Source organism: Pseudophryne corroboree, chromosome 9 (genome assembly GCF_028390025.1).
Source record: "Pseudophryne corroboree isolate aPseCor3 chromosome 9, aPseCor3.hap2, whole genome shotgun sequence".
NCBI lineage: Eukaryota > Metazoa > Chordata > Amphibia > Anura > Myobatrachidae > Pseudophryne > Pseudophryne corroboree.
This window is the reverse complement of record NC_086452.1, coordinates 96,341,039-96,359,865: the sequence shown is the minus strand read 5'-3', so window position 1 is coordinate 96,359,865 and position 18,827 is coordinate 96,341,039. Positions and strand designations below refer to the sequence as shown.

General features: G+C 46.8%; 1 protein-coding gene across 4 annotated transcripts in view; it reads left to right on the top strand.

The window, feature by feature from the left end:
* RABGAP1L (RAB GTPase activating protein 1 like) overlaps window positions 1–18,827 on the top strand; it is a 690,515-nt gene that overhangs the window by 552,789 nt on the left and 118,899 nt on the right. The window contains exon 1 of one of the 4 annotated variants that reach the window (XM_063939669.1): window positions 13,263–13,821. The exons of the other annotated variants lie outside the window; for them this stretch is intronic. Within the exon in view, the coding sequence (XP_063795739.1) occupies window positions 13,654–13,821 (168 nt within the window). The 5' untranslated portion in view covers window positions 13,263–13,653. Of the gene's footprint in view, window positions 1–13,262; window positions 13,822–18,827 lie in introns of those variants that run through there. 4 annotated transcript variants of the gene reach the window in all.

Genomic DNA, 18,827 nt, shown 5'->3' with positions numbered 1-18,827 from the left:
TGCCATCATCTGAAGCAAGAAGTGGTAACGAGGTGGAATTCAACCCTCTATATGCTTCAGAGGTTGGAGGAGCAGCAAAAGGCCATTCAAGCCTATACAATTGAGCACGATATAGGAGGTGGAATGCACCTGTCTCAAGTGCAGTGGAGAATGATTTCAACGTTGTGCAAGGTTCTGATGCCCTTTGAACTTGCCACACGTGAAGTCAGTTCAGACACTGCCAGCCTGAGTCAGGTCATTCCCCTCATCAGGCTTTTGCAGAAGAAGCTGGAGACATTGAAGGAGGAGCTAACACGGAGCGATTCCGCTAGGCATGTGGGACTTGTGGATGGAGCCCTTAATTCGCTTAACAAGGATTCACGGGTGGTCAATCTGTTGAAATCAGAGCACTACATTTTGGCCACCGTGCTCGATCCTAGATTTAAAACCTACCTTGGATCTCTCTTTCCGGCAGACACAAGTCTGCTGGGGTTGAAAGACCTGCTGGTGAGAAAATTGTCAAGTCAAGCGGAACGCGACCTGTCAACATCTCCTCCTTCACATTCTCCCGCAACTGGGGGTGCGAGGAAAAGGCTCAGAATTCCGAGCCCACCCGCTGGCGGTGATGCAGGGCAGTCTGGAGCGACTGCTGATGCTGACATCTGGTCCGGACTGAAGGACCTGACAACGATTACGGACATGTCGTCTACTGTCACTGCATATGATTCTCTCAACATTGAAAGAGTGGTGGAGGATTATATGAGTGACCGCATCCAAGTAGGCACGTCACACAGTCCGTACTTATACTGGCAGGAAAAAGAGGCAATTTGGAGGCCCTTGCACAAACTGGCTTTATTCTACCTAAGTTGCCCTCCCACAAGTGTGTACTCCGAAAGAGTGTTTAGTGCCGCCGCTCACCTTGTCAGCAATCGGCGTACGAGGTTACATCCAGAAAATGTGGAGAAGATGATGTTCATTAAAATGAATTATAATCAATTCCTCCGCGGAGACATTGACCAGCAGCAATTGCCTCCACAAAGTACACAGGGAGCTGAGATGGTGGATTCCAGTGGGGACGAATTGATAATCTGTGAGGAGGGGGATGTACACGGTGATATATCGGAGGATGATGATGAGGTGGGCATCTTGCCTCTGTAGAGCCAGTTTGTGCAAGGAGAGATTAATTGCTTCTTTTTTGGGGGGGGTCCAAACCAACCCGTCATATCAGTCACAGTCGTGTGGCAGACCCTGTCACTGAAATGATGGGTTGGTTAAAGTGTGCATGTCCTGTTTATACAACATAAGGGTGGGTGGGAGGGCCCAAGGACAATTCCATCTTGCACCTCTTTTTTCTTTTATTTTTCTTTGCATCATGTGCTGTTTGGGGAGGGTTTTTTGGAAGGGCCATCCTGCGTGACACTGCAGTGCCACTCCTAGATGGGCCCGGTGTTTGTGTCGGCCACTAGGGTCGCTTATCTTACTCACACAGTCAGCTACCTCATTGCGCCTCTTTTTTTCTTTGCGTCATGTGCTGTTTGGGGAGGGTTTTTTGGAAGGGCCATCCTGCGTGACACTGCAGTGCCACTCCTAGATGGGCCCGGTGTTTGTGTCGGCCACTAGGGTCGCTTATCTTACTCACACAGTCAGCTACCTCATTGCGCCTCTTTTTTTCTTTGCGTCATGTGCTGTTTGGGGAGGGTTTTTTGGAAGGGCCATCCTGCGTGACACTGCAGTGCCACTCCTAGATGGGCCCGGTGTTTGTGTCGGCCACTAGGGTCGCTTATCTTACTCACACAGTCAGCTACCTCATTGCGCCTCTTTTTTTCTTTGCGTCATGTGCTGTTTGGGGAGGGTTTTTTGGAAGGGACATCCTGCGTGACACTGCAGTGCCACTCCTAGATGGGCCCGGTGTTTGTGTCGGCCACTAGGGTCGCTTATCTTACTCACACAGTCAGCTACCTCATTGCGCCTCTTTTTTTCTTTGCGTCATGTGCTGTTTGGGGAGGGTTTTTTGGAAGGGACATCCTGCGTGACACTGCAGTGCCACTCCTAGATGGGCCCGGTGTTTGTGTCGGCCACTAGGGTCGCTTATCTTACTCACACAGTCAGCTACCTCATTGCGCCTCTTTTTTTCTTTGCGTCATGTGCTGTTTGGGGAGGGTTTTTTGGAAGGGACATCCTGCGTGACACTGCAGTGCCACTCCTAGATGGGCCCGGTGTTTGTGTCGGCCACTAGGGTCGCTTATCTTACTCACACAGCGACCTCGGTGCAAATTTTAGGACTAAAAATAATATTGTGAGGTGTGAGGTATTCAGAATAGACTGAAAATGAGTGTAAATTATGGTTTTTGAGGTTAATAATACTTTGGGATCAAAATGACCCCCAAATTCTATGATTTAAGCTGTTTTTTAGGGTTTTTTGAAAAAAACACCCGAATCCAAAACACACCCGAATCCGACAAAAAAAATTCGGTGAGGTTTTGCCAAAACGCGGTCGAACCCAAAACACGGCCGCGGAACCGAACCCAAAACCAAAACACAAAACCCGAAAAATTTCCTGCGCTCATCTCTAAGTCCAAGGTGCGTCCTTTCTTGCCAGAGGCAGGGGCAGAGGAAAGAAGCTGCACAACACAGCTAGTTCCCAGGAACAGAAGTCCTCTCCGGCCTCTACAAAATCCACCGCAGGACGCTGGGGCTCCACAGGCAGAACTAGGCCTGGTGGGGGCACGTCTTCGAAATTTCAGCCACAAGTGGGTTCACTCCCAGGTGGATCCCTGGGCAATAAAAATTGTGTCTCAGGGATACAAGCTGGAAGTCGAAGAGATGCCCCCTCACCGATACCTCAAATCGGCCCGACCAGCTTCCCCCCACGAGAGGGAAATAGTGTTAACTGCAATTCACAAATTTTATCTTCAACAGGTGGTGGTCAAGGTTCCCCTCCTTCAACAGGGAAGGGGTTATTATTCGACCATGTTTGTAGTCCCGAAACCGGACGGTTCGGTCAGACCCATATGGAATTTAAAATCCCTGAACATATACCTGAAAAGGTTCAAGTTCAAGATGGAATCGCTGAGAGCGGTCATCGCAAGCCTGGAAGGGGGGGATTTTATGGTGTGTCTGGACATAAAGGATGCATACCTTCATGTCCCCATTTATCCACCTCATCAGGCGTACCTCAGATTTGTGGTACAGGATTGTCATTACCAATTTCAGACGTTGCCGTTTGGTCTCTCCACGGCACCGAGAATATTTACCAAGGTAATGGCGGAAATGATGGTGCTCCTGAGGAAGCAGGGGGTCACAATTATCCCATACTTGGACGATCTCCTCATAAAGGCGAGATCAAGAGAGCAGTTGCTGATCAGCGTAGCACTTTCTCTTGAAGTGTTACGGCAACACGGCTGGATTCTAAATATTCCAAAGTCGCAGTTGGTTCCTACGACTAGTCTGCCTTTCCTGGGCATGATTCTAGACACATACCAGAAAAGGGTTTATCTCCCGATAGAGAAAGCTCAGGAACTCATGACACTGGTTAGGAACCTATTAAAACCAAAACAGGTGTCAGTGCATCACTGCACTCGAGTCCTGGGAAAGATGGTGGCATCATAGAGGCCATTCCCTTCGGCAGGTTCCATGCGAGGACCTTTCAATGGGACTTACTGGACAAGTGGTCCGGATCACATCTTCAGATGCATCGATTAATCACCCTATCCCCCAGGGCCAGGGTGTCTCTTCTGTGGTGGCTGCAGAGCGCTCACCTTCTGGAGGGCCGCAGATTCGGCATTCAGGACTGGGTCCTGGTGACCACGGATGCAAGACTCCGTGGGTGGGGAGCAGTCACACAGGCAAGAGATTTCCAAGGTCTGTGGTCAAGTCAAGAGACTTGCCTTCACATCAACATCCTGGAACTAAGGGCCGTATACAACGCCCTGCGTCAAGCGGAGAACTTGCTTCGCGACCAACCGGTTCTGATTCAGTCAGACAACATCACCGCAGTAGCTCATGTAAACCAACAAGGCGGCACAAGGAGCAGAGTGGCGATGGCGAAAGCCACCAGAATTCTTCGCTGGGCGGAGAATCACGTAAGCGCACTGTCAGCAGTGTTCATCCCGGGAGTGGACAACTGGGAAGCAGACTTCCTCAGCAGACACGACCTCCACCCGGGAGAGTGGGGACTTCATCAGGAAGTCTTCGCACAGATTACAAGTCGGTGGGGACTGCCACAGGTGGACATGATGGCATCCCGCTTCAACAAAAAGCTACAGAGGTATTGCGCCAGGTCAAGAGACCCTCAGGCTATAGCTGTAGACGCCCTGGTGACACCGAGGGTGTTCCTGTCGGTCTATGTATTCCCTCCTCTTCCTCTCATACCCAAGGTGCTGAGGATAATAAGAAAAAGAGGAGTGAGAACAATACTCCTTGTTCCAGATTGGCCACGAAGGACTTGGTATCCAGATCTGCAAGAAATGCTCACAGAGGACCCGTGGCCTCTTCTTCTAAGACAGGACTTGTTGCAACAGGGGCCCTGTCTGTTCCAAGACTTGCCGCGGCTGCGTTTGACAGCATGGCGGTTGAACGCCGGATCCTAGCAGAGAAAGGCATTCCGGATGAGGTCATTCCTACGCTGATAAAGGCTAGGAAGGACGTAACAGCTCAACATTATCACCGTATATGGCGAAAATATGTTGCTTGGTGTGAGGCCAGGAATGCCCCTACGGAGGAATTCCAGCTGGGCCGTTCCTTCACTTCCTACAGTCAGGAGTGAATTTGGGCCTAAAATTGGGTTCCATTAAGGTCCAGATTTCGTCCCTATCCATTTTCTTTCAAAAGGAGTTGACTTCTCTACCTGAAGTTCAGACGTTTGTAAAGGGAGTGCTGCATATTCAGCCCCTTTTGTGCCTCCAGTGGCACCTTGGGATCTTAACGTGGAGTTGAGTTTCCTGAAATCCCACTGGTTTGGACCACTCAAAACGGTGGAGTTGAAATATCTCACGTGGAAGGTGGTCATGCTATTAGCCTTGGCTTCGGCTAGGCGTGTGTCAGAGTTGGCGGCTTTGTCACATAAAAGCCCCTATCTGGTTTTCCATGCGGATAGAGCAGAATTACGGACCCGTCCATAATTTCTGCTGAAAGTGGTTTCATCCTTTCATATAAACCAACCTATTGTGGTGCCTGTGGCTACTACTGACTTGGAGGATTCCGAGTTGCTTGATGTGGTCAGGGCTTTGAAGGTTTATGTAGCCAGAACGGCTAGGGTCAGGAAAACAGAGTCTTTGTTTCTCCTGTATGCTTCCAACAAGCTTGGTGCTCCTGCTTAAAAGCAAACTATTGCTCGCTGGATCTGTAACACGATTCAGCAGGCTCATTCTGCGGCTGGATTGCCGCTGCCAAAATCAGTTAAGGCCCATTCCACTAGGAAGGTGGGCTCTTCTTGGGCGGCTGCCTGAGGGGTCTCGGCATTACAGCTTTGCCGAGCGGCTACTTGGTCAGGTTCAAACATTTTTGCAAAGTTCTACAAGTTTGATACCCTGGCTGAGGAGGACCTTGTGTTTGCTCAATCGGTGCTGCAGAGTCATCCGCACTCTCCCTCCCGTTTGGGAGCTTTGGTATAATCCCCATGGTCCTTACGGAGTCCCCAGCATCCACTAGGACGTTAGAGAAAGATTTTACTTACCGGTAAATCTATTTCTCGTAGTCCGTAGTGGATGCTGGGCGCCCGTCCCGAGTGCGGACTTCTTCTGCAATGCTTGTATATAGTTATTGCTTCAATAAGGGTTATGTTATGGTTGCATCAGGGTTGGACCTGATGCTCTGTTGTTGTCATACTGGTGACTGGTTGTTATAAACTCATGTTATACGGTGTGATTGGTGTGGCTGGTATGAATTTTGCCCTTGATTACCAAAATCCTTTCCTTGTACTGTCAGCTCTTCTGGGCACAGTTTCTCTTAACTGAGGTCTGGAGGAGGGGCATAGAGGGAGGAGCCAGAGCACACCAGAACCTAAATTCTTTCTTAAAGTGCCCATGGTCCTTACGGAGTCCCCAGCATCCACTACGGAATACGAGAAATAGATTTACCGGTAAGTAAAATCTTATTTTTTTACATTTAAGTTCTGTTTTGGTTAGTATAGCCTATAGCCTGCTGATTACTTAGTTCATGTAATCACTCTACTATTCCAGGGAGAGATGTAGCAAACCTAAAGAGTGAACAAGTCTAGGTGTTGCTTATAGCAACCAATCATAGTCTAGCTTTTGCTTAGTACAGACTATAAAAGTATTAGCTGCTGTAGCATTTGATTGGCTACTCTGAGCAACACCTCCATGTGTCCTCTATAGACTGTTTGCTAAATCTTCTACTCAGGCTTCATACAAATTGAGGTATTTTGGGTCACACCGAGGAGCCTGACACGGGTGCTTCCCGGCTGTGACCCGCCTCAGGCCCCTCACCAGTGCTATTTCCAGGCCTGCATATTGCCGGGTTGGTGACGTAGCAGTAGCGGCACTTGGAGATCACGTTCTCTCCAAGCGCCGCCCGTCCACACAGAGTGAACGGGAAATGGGTCGCAATGACCCAGCTTTCCATTTACACTGCACAGCTAGCCGGTTTTAACCCATGTTCAACCCTGCAAGTTACCGGAGTTGGAATACCGGGCCACTCAATCTGGATTATTCCAACCGGATCCACCACACAGGAACACGGGTTATGCACGCTCATGTGCAATAACCCGTGTTCAAAGCTGATGGTGTAAAAGGCATTCCTTCATGCTTCTATCCCTATATGGAAACTCCCCACATTTTCGTTAAATTCTTTCTAACCTATCTACTTGTGTGCTGAACATTTTAGCCCGTATACAATGTGTGAAACAAAGTACTCTCAAATTCGATCTTCCTTCGTATAGGATAGCTGAGTTTTTATATTGTTGAAACTGTCGTGAGCTTACAAAATATCAGTTGCTGATTAGAGCTGTGTAGAGCCTGGTAGAATGTGGATTTTCACATAGAAGACTAATAACTTACATCTTACCAACTAAGAGATGGATGTTCAGATACACATAGAGTGGACCACAGGTTCCAGATTCCTTCTTTGGAATGCTCCGCTTACATATTGGAACACAGCTCAATTGCTGTAGGTATATAAATAGAGTGCAAAAAGAGCTTATAATAGAGATTGATGTTTTTTATTCAGAACAGAGAGCTGCTTTGCAGGGAGCATGTGGGTGAATACATTGCACTTTCCTCTCCATGCAGGATGAGTATTGCAGAGCTCAGACACTGTAACTGTTATATATTGGGATGACCGGTAAGGCTGCCGGTACACCTAGAAGATATATCCGCCGACTGGCTGTCATGCCGGCCGTGCAGCCGATGCGGTAATCATATACACTTAAAGACAGACCGCTCAATATGTGGGTCCAGCATTGTCGGCGGTCCCTGCATCAGGTGTAGGGCAGTCGGCAGGAAGCCCATACATATCGGCACTAGATGTGCTGCAGGGCCGACACATCAGGCGTTGACGAACAATATATCTATCAGTGTGTACCCAACATTAGCTTTAAACTCAGATCCTGATCTTTAGTAATCTATAGTTCTCCAGCATATTCCAGTGCCCTGGTTCCCGAGACATAACCACAGCATACTCGGGGAATGAAATGCTTCTGTAGTGACATATAAAGATGATGCATACTCCTGTTGCAGAAGCTGGTATTGAAATGTAGTAATTGCTGTTACAAGGAGCACCATTCTCATAAATGTGTTCTCTGCAAAGACAAACATCATGGAGCGCTGTCTGTCTGCAGGGATCGGGTACAAAATCCCGGTAGTCAGTATCCTGTCAGTCAGGATGCCGACAGCAGTATCCTAACAGTCAAAATCCCAACGGATCCCTGTAAGTATTTTAACCCTACCCCTCCCGCAGCCATCCCCTCCTGTGACTGTGACACTGCAGAGTGTCAGTGGGTTAGGCTATTACAATGCTATTACACAGTGTGTAGGCTTTTTGCAAACTCTGCCGGCCAGAGCCGGCCATAGGCAAACTAGGAAATTGCCTAGGGCATTTGATATGCCTAAAGGCATCAGCAGCTTCTGCTGATTAAAATGATATGCGGCGTGCCTATATTCTGTGTGTAGCATTTCATATGCAGATACAGCCACAGTCTCACACAGTATACAGGCATGCTGCATATAATTTCAATCAGCAGAAGCTGCTTGTGCATCCTAGCAATGCAAATAAGATGCATTTTTATTAAAAAAATGTGCCCGACGTTAGCTTTGAGGCAAGATTTATTAGGACACTTCTGTATCCAAGCAGAGGCAGAGGTCACAGTGTTAGTGGCAGTGTGAGTGCTGTGTGCATGTGAGTGGGTTGGTTGTGCAGTAGTGTTCGGAATATGTGTAAGGAGCATTATGTGTGTCATGTAAAAATGCATTAATAATGTGCAACACGTGTAACAGGGTACTACTATATGTGTGTCGTTATGTGTATAGGGGCACTAATAATGTGCAGCAAATGTGTAGGGGGTACTACAGTATGTGTGTCATTATGTGTATAAGGGCATTAATAATGTACGGCATATGTGTAAGGGACATTATGTTTATAAGGACATTAATAATGTGTCTCATATGTGTAAGGGGCATTACTGTGTGGCATTATGTGTTTAAGGTGGTCTACTATGTGGCATTGCGTATAAAAAGGGCACTACTGTGTCAGTCTAATGTGAATAAAGAGCAATAGGGTGTGGTGTAATGTGAATAAGGAGCAATTCAGTGTGATGTAATGTGAATAAGGGGCTCTACTGTGAGGAGTAATGTTTATAAGGTAAAGTGATACTACTGTGGGATGTATTATGAATTATGGACACTATCGCATGATCAAATGTGAATATAGTTGCAGTACTGTGGTGGCGTAATTGGAATTGAGGTTACTATTGTGTGGCCATGCCCCTTGCCAGCAAAAACACACCCCTTTTTGGTCTGTGCACCAAATGTGTGAACTGTTCCTATTTAAAATATAGGGGGTACAAACGCCAAAATAAGGACTACTATGGATGAGGGGTGTTGGTGCTGGGAAAGAGGTGCAAGGTCAGAGGCGGAACCAGCGGTGGTGCTAGGGGGCACCAGCCAAAATCTTGCCTAGGGCATCGTATTGTTTAGGACCGGCTCTGCTGCCGGCTCACGGATTAGTGATAGAGGGCGGCACAAATGGTCCTACATAGGTGAGCTGGACTGACGTGCCAATGGGTGCAGTAAATAAGTTCTGAATACCTCACAGAGGTACATGCCTTCAGACGCGTTTCTCTTCCAATAAGTGGCTGTTTCATTAGTGATTATTAACCACTGCCTACAATGTTAGGCATTTTGTATTTTTCCATATATTATTTTATTATATTCTTACTTAAATAATAAAATGCAACGTACCCCTGCAAGCAGACAGTGCTTCATGTAGTTTGTCTTTTTCAGTTTTCATAGGGTCAGCTCCTGTTTTTGGTAACGGCAGTCTGCGTGCAGAGGTTACATTTATTTATTGGCTTCCAATAGCGCCCTCTTTTATTGTATGGGTATTGCATTGCAAAAGCTGAAGTGCATTAACACATGTAGAATACACAAGGTAGATGCTGTTATACAGTATGCATTTATAAAGCAGATACAGTAGTGTGTGTATCTAGAGCAGGCCTGGTCAACCTGTGGCTCTCCAGCTGTTGTGAAACTACACATCCCAGCATGCCCTGCCACAGTTTTAGTATTCCCTAATAGCAAAAGTGTGGCAGGGCATGATGGGACTTGTAGTTTCACAACAGCTGGAAAGAGAGGTTGGCCAGGCCTGATCTAGAGGTTACATTTGCATGAGGTATTTGTGTTCTCTTAAAATGAGCTCAATATTTCAGGAACATACCTACAAACAGGACCCTATTCATCATCAGTTGCAGGTTTTCTAATTTAGCAAAACTGCAAGTGCTGACGACCGCATGCTGGACATGCAAACGATCACCCATAGATGCGATCGCAATTCAGTTGAGATTGCATTGCTGACCCCGCAAAGCAAGGGTAGCCCCCTGCCTGCACAGACTAGCTGTGAAAGCAGGCCTACCACCGCTATGTTTTGCATCACAGCGGCCGCGTGTAATGTCACTTGGCTGCCCCAAAAATGGCTCTGACCCACCCATGCGCACTGGGTAAAAAAGATGGACAGCTGGTAAGACCCAATCCAGAGCAGTGTGCTGAGCCCATTCTAGCACAGGGGCTGTGTGTTTTATATTTACTAGATGTATAATACAGTCAGTGATTAGAGAAAGTGTATCACAATTATACCCCTTTTCCATTAGAAGTCTCGGGTCTGGGCCAGGTCAGACCTGAGACGGACCCCTTTTCCACAACGGTGCCGACCCAGGAATATCCCGGGTCGGCGCCATTTACACTTCTGCCAGGTGCTTGGAGATGATGTTGATTGGGACCGCCGGGGCATGGCCTTGGTCCTGTTAGGCCATGCCCCCAATGCGATGCTGCCCACCGTCACACTGAAGGCAAGCCCAGCACTCTGGAAGCTGCTGGGCTGCCCCTAGCCTCCGGCATATGCTTTCCCGGCCAGCGCTGCTGTCTGCATAGCAGTACTGACAGCTTTCGCTGTGTCCCCCCCCCCCCAACCTCCCGACCACCCGAGGAACACTGCGGTCAGGGAGGAATGTGCTCTGACATGCTGTAAACGGGTCCTGGGTCTGATGACCCGGGTAACCCGTTTACACTACACCCTTACCCAAGTCATTCCCGGGTCCAACCCAGGTAGCTACCCGGGTAGGATTCCCAAGTCACTTGACCTGGGAATTTTCAGAGGGAGCCGTTTCCACTAGCAAGAAACCCGGGTAGATGCGCGCCCCCGTGCAAAAACCCGTGTTTTTTGAGTGAGTGGAAAAGGGGTATTAGTTAGAGGCAGGTAAGATGTCAGGACATGCTGGGACATGTAGTTGAAGAGGCACAGGGTACCTAATCTTATTATAGTTGTATCATATGGTACAACAGATTCCATTCTATGAAAATCAATATTGCCTGATACATTCATTTGTCAAATGCATGAAGTTACACAGTCCATAACTAGCTTATTGCTGAAACAAACGTTTCCTTTAATCACCACAAGACTATAAGGAACAGCTGTTTCTAGGGACAGCCGCCTTTCCTCGTGTACTAGTACTGTTGGGATCTACTATTCATTGTGTTCCCAAAACAAGGCCGGGAAGCTATCTGCTTTTATTTCTGGGGATTTTTGGGTTCTAAGACTGTTCTTTTTCCAGATTCATATCTTAATTAATTTAATGGTCCAGCTACCCTGGAATTTACATAGTCTGGTGGATGACATTCCTACGTTCATTTCTTGTTCTTGTTCAGTTCACAGTTGCATAGTAAAAACAGGAATGCTGCAGTTTTAGCGGTCAATCCAATTAGCTGCGAAAGGTGCAAAGTGCCATTGCCGCAGCGTTTAAACGCCGGGAACAGCACCCGATCTCGCACCCTTCGCAGCCTGGATTCTGCCTGAATTCCCTTAAAATTGCTCGTTACCCTAAAGGGTAGCAAGCACTTATGAGCAAGTTCAGGCCGCTGGAAAGTGCGGCCGCTGCCGCGATGGTTCGCTCCCGCCATAACTTCGCAGCTAATTGGATAGACCTCTTAGAATGTAATGCAGCACAGGTGCAGGGTGGTAGAGATAAGCGACTGGGGAATTTTGTGTGAATAGAGTTTTGTGGTGGAATAAGTCATTTAGTAGAGGTAACATGGGGACGTTTCTGAATCCATCTTATATACGAGTTATGCCATCCTACATTGTATTTGTACATTTGCATTTTGTGGAAATGACGCACTAGGAATAGAGATGGGAGAACAACAATCTCAATTTATATCTGCTTTGGGCTAGTTCTGTCAACACCGAAAGGCAGATTTCTGCTATGAAGCATGCAAACTGCAGAATGAGGCAAATATTCTTTGGACCAGTTTTGAAAAATGTTCTCATCTTTACTGTAAGGAGCGAGATATGGGGGCCTATACATGATCACTTAGGGCCTGTTATACATGCGGAAACACTAGTTTAATTTTCAGGGTTCCGATGTGCTAGTTCCAAGAGCCCTGGGAACAATGACTGGCCCTTCGGTCCAGGGGGGCCAAATAGCACACCCTGACCCATATAATCATACTTACCTCTCCAGAGTTCTGTGTTGGCCGCCACTGCAGACAGGAATCACCAGGAGATTTATGCCTGCGCAGTAGGCTCTGGCACAAAGCTAGTCTACTGAGCTGCCTGGGAGAAGGGGCCCCGCACATAGCCTACACACGGGCCCCCTTCTCTCTTAAACCGCCCCTGTAAGGGAAGGAGGCCCGGGTTATGGAGAGACCCTCTGGCCCTGCATCCCCTCCAGCTGTGTGCATGGCGCACTCCTAATTATTTTCGTAAATCAGCAATGTTGGGTAGCTCTCAGGGCAGCCATTCCCACACTGGAGCAACATTGAATTGCTCCGGTATTTTAGTATTCACTGCCGCAATACCCACCTCCATGGGTTGTATGCTTAATTACCGGGGCATGATCATCCCTCGATCTTCAAAAGGCCCCATGGCCACAAGACTGGAAAGTAATTGTTTTGCAAGATTGAAAGTCCAGTGTCTGCCACTAGAGGCTGCTATTGCTTAACATATCCATTAAATACTTGTTATTCCGTCTGTGTGTCAGGGATATACCTGGTACTTTCCAGCCCAACCTCAAATCATCTGAAGAAACAGCAATCCCAGCACTGTGGATATTAATACCAACCTGTGTGTGCAGTTAATCTTTATTGTTCATGGTCACAGAGCTATGAATAAAGGTGACCTGGCTTAAACCACTGTGGGAGATTGCACTGAGGGTGGAGTACAGTATGAGATGTACAGCAGCGTGCTCACTGACACACTTCTGTTAATTGAATTCCAGCTTTCTACAAAATAAGCATGCAGAACTGTGATATAAAAACATGCATAAAAAGAAGGGTACACATATATGTGTGTGTGTATATATATATTTATTTATATATATATATATATATATATATATATATATATATATATATATAGAATAGAGAGTTGAGGAATAAGGGATATATATATATATATATATATATGGAATAGAGAGTTGAGGGATAAGGAATTGGTCCATTTCTATTGGTTTGTGATTACAGCATCCTTTAGAAGCATCCTCCTTCCTTCCCTGCTCATTCACCTCCCTTCCCCTCCCTCCTTCATTACTGATTCATGATGAGAGGCTGTTTCAGCAGTGGATGCAGTGATCTCATCGCTGCTTCCTGCAGCTCCAGCCGAGCACACACATCCAGCAGCTGGGCCCGGCTGTCTCCCCTGCATTCTCTGCTGGTCCTCCCTATCAGTCTCCCCTCTCGCACATGCTGCTGTTGTTTTTTTCTAGATTACTTGGATTAGTTGTGCCTTTGTTTGTTGTGTGCATGTATAGAATATAGTCTATATACACATTATAATTCACATTCGTAATGGATGTCTGCCTGCGTTCCTCCTAAGGGTGACTTCCATGTGCAGCGAGGTTGACTGGCATTACCATGCACTAGATGCCCAGCGCTGACACCCCATGCACCACCAGACTGTTTTTTCTATTTTTCCATCTTCGTCTTAGTAAATTGGAATTGTTTTCCTCAAGACATGGAGGAGAGAATTCCATTCGCTTCGCCAACCCCCACGCTTTCACCTCCTGTGAAAAAGTCCCAGGACATTCAGGATGAGAAGAGCAACTTTGTCAACGAGTATGCCTGCCGCGTCCTGGAGCTCCTGGGCATGGGGCATCGTTTGTTTGTGCCCCGACTGCTGGCGGTGAGAGACTTGTTGCATCGTCATTCTTGCCCAGGGGGGGTGCTGTGTCTGCATGTGGTCACCCTGCATGACTTCGTCATTTGTAACTAATGTTATCTGTCCACTCTTGTGCGTGCAAAAGCCAGGGGCCAAGCCGGTGTCACCTGTGTGTCATGTCCAACTGTTGCATCCCAGGGTCATGTGGTCATTCACTCATAAATAATGAATTTACTCACGGGACTGCAAGCCGCCAGCTGCTGGGACGTATAATGATGCCTAGGGGTTACTGGTCACGGGTTAAAGGTGTCTGTAGCTAATTGGGATTCAGTGAATGTATGTACTTTATCTACATGCAAGCAGTCTCTTTATCTACATGCAAGCAGTCTCTCTATCTACATGCAAGGAGTGTATGAGAGTTACAGTTCCTTTAAACATACACAGTCTCTGTTTCCAAAACTATAGCAAACTCCAGATCCTTTTATGAAGGTCGGGTACATACTACACCAATATCGGCCATCAATGGCGTTGATGCTGACCGATGTCACTGTGTTAATGCAGGGGTCTCCATATCTTTAGTTTGTTATGAGCTTTTGAGGACATGAGTAGTCCTAGGTGACAGCTGGTTTACAGGAGCCTATCAATTAGTAGTGTGTGTAACAGCCTATGATGCACAGTACACCTTGCTTCAGTCAAGCTACTGCAACTTGAACATACTTAACGTCTGATAGCTGTTTGTATTCACTCCTACTGTATACTGTATGTAGCAGTCCAGTATCGTCTGGGTATTGGTACATTGTGATACTGTAGCTGCAGATGTCATTCTCTTTGCCTAATGCATATCAGACGTTTTCCATTTACCAAAAAAAAAAAATGTTTTTATGTATGGAAGAAGAAGAACATTAAGATATTGTTTACATGTGAAAGTTTGGAATAGTCAGGGATAGTAACTATTTCAGTGAGAAACAACTGTAGAATGTGTGGACCCTCAATTTAAGGCCCATATAGACGGGCCGATGCAGGAGAGATGTGTGCTGAGCGAATCTAGCGGGTGAAGTGAACGACCCGCTAGATTGGCCTGCATGCAGGTCAATCTAGCAGCAGCGTCGCTGTCGCTGTAGGGGGTACACACGTCAGATTGCTTAGAATATCGCTCCGTGAGTACCCCACTTTAGACAAAGCTACTATCTACATACTGTAAATAATACCTGATAAAGGGGCAGATGTATTAAGCCTGGAGAAGTGATAAAGCAGTGATAAGTGCCAGGTGATAAGGCACCAGCCAATCAGCTCCTAACTGTCATTTTTCAAACCCGTAATGACTGGCTGGTGCGTTATCACTTTCCACTTATTACTGCTTTATCACTTCTCCAGGCTTAATACATCCGCCCCATAATTTGCAGGTACTTAATACAGACTGTGTTGTACAGAAGGAGCCCTCCTCATCTATCCCTTTAATAGGATTAACTGAGCCAGTGCAGTCGGATTTAGGGGGCAATTCAGAGTTGATCGCAGCAGTAAATTTGTTAGCAGTTGGGCAAAACCATGTGCACTGCAGGTGGGGCAGATATAACATGTGCCGAGAGATTTAGATTTGGGTGGGTTATATTGTTTCTATGCAGGGTAAATACTGGCTGCTTTATCTTTACACTGCAATGTAGATTTCAGTTTGTACACACCCCACCCAAATCTAACTCTCTCTGCACAGGTTATATCTGCCCCTCACTTCACCCTGTAGTGCTCATGTTTTTGCCCAACTGTTAACAAATTTGCTACTGTGATCACCTCTAAATTACCCCTTTAATCCCCTGCTGTATTGTTCTTCCTGTGTTGTATTGCAGCAACAATAGGTGAAAGGCTTATGCTAATAAACGTTGGTGCACCTAAGCGCAGCAGAGAAGGTTAGATGAGCGAGGCTCCATCTGTATTTTGCAAATCCTGTAAAAATAGCACTAATCATTAAAAAGAAAACACTCAATTAACAGTGTCCAGTCCACAAGAATATGTTTATTCATAGTAATACAAATGAAGACTGCTCAATTTGTTCATAACATTGGGGGTAATTCCAAGTTGATCGCAGCAGGATTTTAGTTAGCAATTGGGCAAAACCATGTGCACTGCAGGGGAGGCAGATATAACATGTGCAGAGAGAGTTAGATTTGGGTGGGGTGTGTTCAATCTGTAATCTAATTTGCAGTGTAAAAATAAAGCAGCCAGTATTTACCCTGCACAGAAACAAAATAAACCACCCAAATCTAACTCTTTCTGCACATGTTTTATCTGCCTCCCCTGCAGTGCACATGGTTCTGCCCAATTGCTAAAAAAAATCCTGCTGCGATCAACTTGGAATTACCCCCATTGTACGTGTTTAGCCACTAGTAGTTATAATCCATGATAACTGCAATACTGTTTTGTATTTTTAATGCATAATATCAAATATATCAGAGGGGAATACAAAATTTGTTAAGGAATTGGGTACTTCCTAAATAGTCCGAATGTCTTTAAGACAGTGGTTCCCAAACTGTGTTCCTAGGCATCCTGGGTGGGGAGAGGCTCTTGCAGGGGTCTCTCGGGTTGGTGGTCCAGGTGCAAATCAAATTATTTATGGTCAAAATGATAGGCAAAGCCAGTGCAATCATAAAACATGTGGGCAATCAGAAACACAACTGTGCACCACCACATAACTGACCCTAAGGATGACAGGTAGACACAATTCAATTACTTAATTAAAAATTAAAAAATATCAATAATTATTTTTTTTTATCTTAGGTCTGCCATGAAAAAAAAGCTGATACTCTAGGGCGCCTTTATTCACAAAAGTTTGGGAACAACTGTTTTATGACATTTTTGTTAGAACCAGTTTGCCAACGTTCATAATCCTTTGTAAAGTCACTGTATTTCTCTATCGTCCTAAGTGGATGCTGGGGTTCCTGAAAGGACCATGGGGAATAGCGGCTCCGCAGGAGACAGGGCACAAAAGTAAAGCTTTTACAGGTCAGGTGGTGTGTACTGGCTCCTCCCCCTATGACCCTCCTCCAGACTCCAGTTAGATTTTTGTGCCCGGCCGAGAAGGGTGCAATTCTAGGTGGCTCTCATAAAGAGCTGCTTAGAGAGTTTAGCTTAGGTTTTTTATTTTACAGTGATTCCTGCTGGCAACAGGATCACTGCAACGAGGGACAGAGGGGAGAAGAAGTGAACTCACCTGCGTGCAGGATGGATTGGCTTCTTGGCTACTGGACATGAAGCTCCAGAGGGACGATCACAGGTACAGCCTGGATGGTCACCGGAGCCACGCCGCCGGCCCCCTCACAGATGCTGAAGCAAGAAGAGGTCCAGAATCGGCGGCTGAAGACTCCTGCAGTCTTCTTAAGGTAGCGCACAGCACTGCAGCTGTGCGCCATTTTCCTCTCAGCACACTTCACACGGCAGTCACTGAGGGTGCAGGGCGCTGGGAGGGGGGCGCCCTGGGAGGCAAATGAAAACCTTTAAAAAGGCTAAAAATACCTCACATATAGCCCCAGAGGCTATATGGAGATATTTACCCCTGCCTAAATGTACTAAATAGCGGGAGACGAGCCCGCCGAAAAAGGGGCGGGGCCTATCTCCTCAGCACACGGCGCCATTTTCTGTCACAGCTCCGCTGGTCAGGAAGGCTCCCAGGTCTCTCCCCTGCACTGCACTACAGAAACAGGGTATAACAGAGAGGGGGGGCAAAATAAATGGCAATATATATTAATATAAAAGCAGCTATAAGGGAGCACTTAATCATAAGGCTATCCCTGTCATATATAGCGCTTTTTGGTGTGTGCTGGCAGACTCTCCCTCTGTCTCCCCAAAGGGCTAGTGGGTCCTGTCTTCGTATAGAGCATTCCCTGTGTGTCTGCTGTGTGTCGGTACGTGTGTGTCGACATGTATGAGGACGTTATTGGTGTGGAGGCGGAGCAATTGCCAAATATGAGGATGTCACCTCCTAGGGGGTCGACACCAGAATGGATGCCTTTATTTGTGGAATTACGGGATAGCGTCAACTCGCTTAAGCAGTCGTTTGCCGACATGAGGCGGCCGGACACTCAATTAGTGCCTGTCCAGGCGCCTCAAACACCGTCAGGGGCTGTAAAACGCCCCTTGCCTCAGTCGGTCGACACAGACCCAGACACAGGCACTGATTCCGGTGGTGAAGGTGACGAATCAACCGTATTTTCCAGTAGGGCCACACGTTATATGATTTTGGCAATAAAGGAGATGTTACATTTAGCTGATACTACAGGTACCACTAAACAGGGTATTATGTGGGGTGTGAAAAAACTACCAGTAGTTTTTACCGAATCAGAAGATTTAAATGACGTGTGTGATGAAGCGTGGGGTGCCCCGATAAAAAACTGCTAATTTCAAAGAAGTTATTGGCTTTATACCCTTTCCCGCCAGAGGTTAGGGAGCGCTGGGAAACACCTCCTAGGGTGGACAAAGCGCTAACACGCTTATCAAAACAAGTGGCGTTACCCTCTCCTGAGACGGCCGCACTTAAAGATCCATCAGATAGGAGGATGGAAAATATCCAAAAAGGTATATACACACATGCAGGTGTTATACTACGACCAGCTATTGCGACTGCCTGGATGTGCAGTGCTGGGGTAGTTTGGTCAGAGTCCCTGATCGAAAATATTGATACCCTGGACAGGGACAATATTTTACTGTCGTTAGAACAAATAAAGGATGCATTTCTTTATATGCGTGATGCACAGGGAGATATCTGCACACTGGCATCACGGGTAAGTGCTATGTCCATTTCGGCCAGAAGAGCTTTATGGACACGACAGTGGACAGGCGATGCGTAGAGGAGTTATTTGGGGTCGGTCTATCGGATTTGGTGGCCACGGCTACGGCCGGGAAATCCACCTTTCTACCTCAAGTCACTCCCCAACAGAAAAAGGCACCGACCTTTCAACCGCAGCCCTTTCGTTCCTTTAAAAATAAGAGAGCAAAGGGCTATTCATATCTGCCACGAGGCAGAGGACGAGGGAAGAGACAGC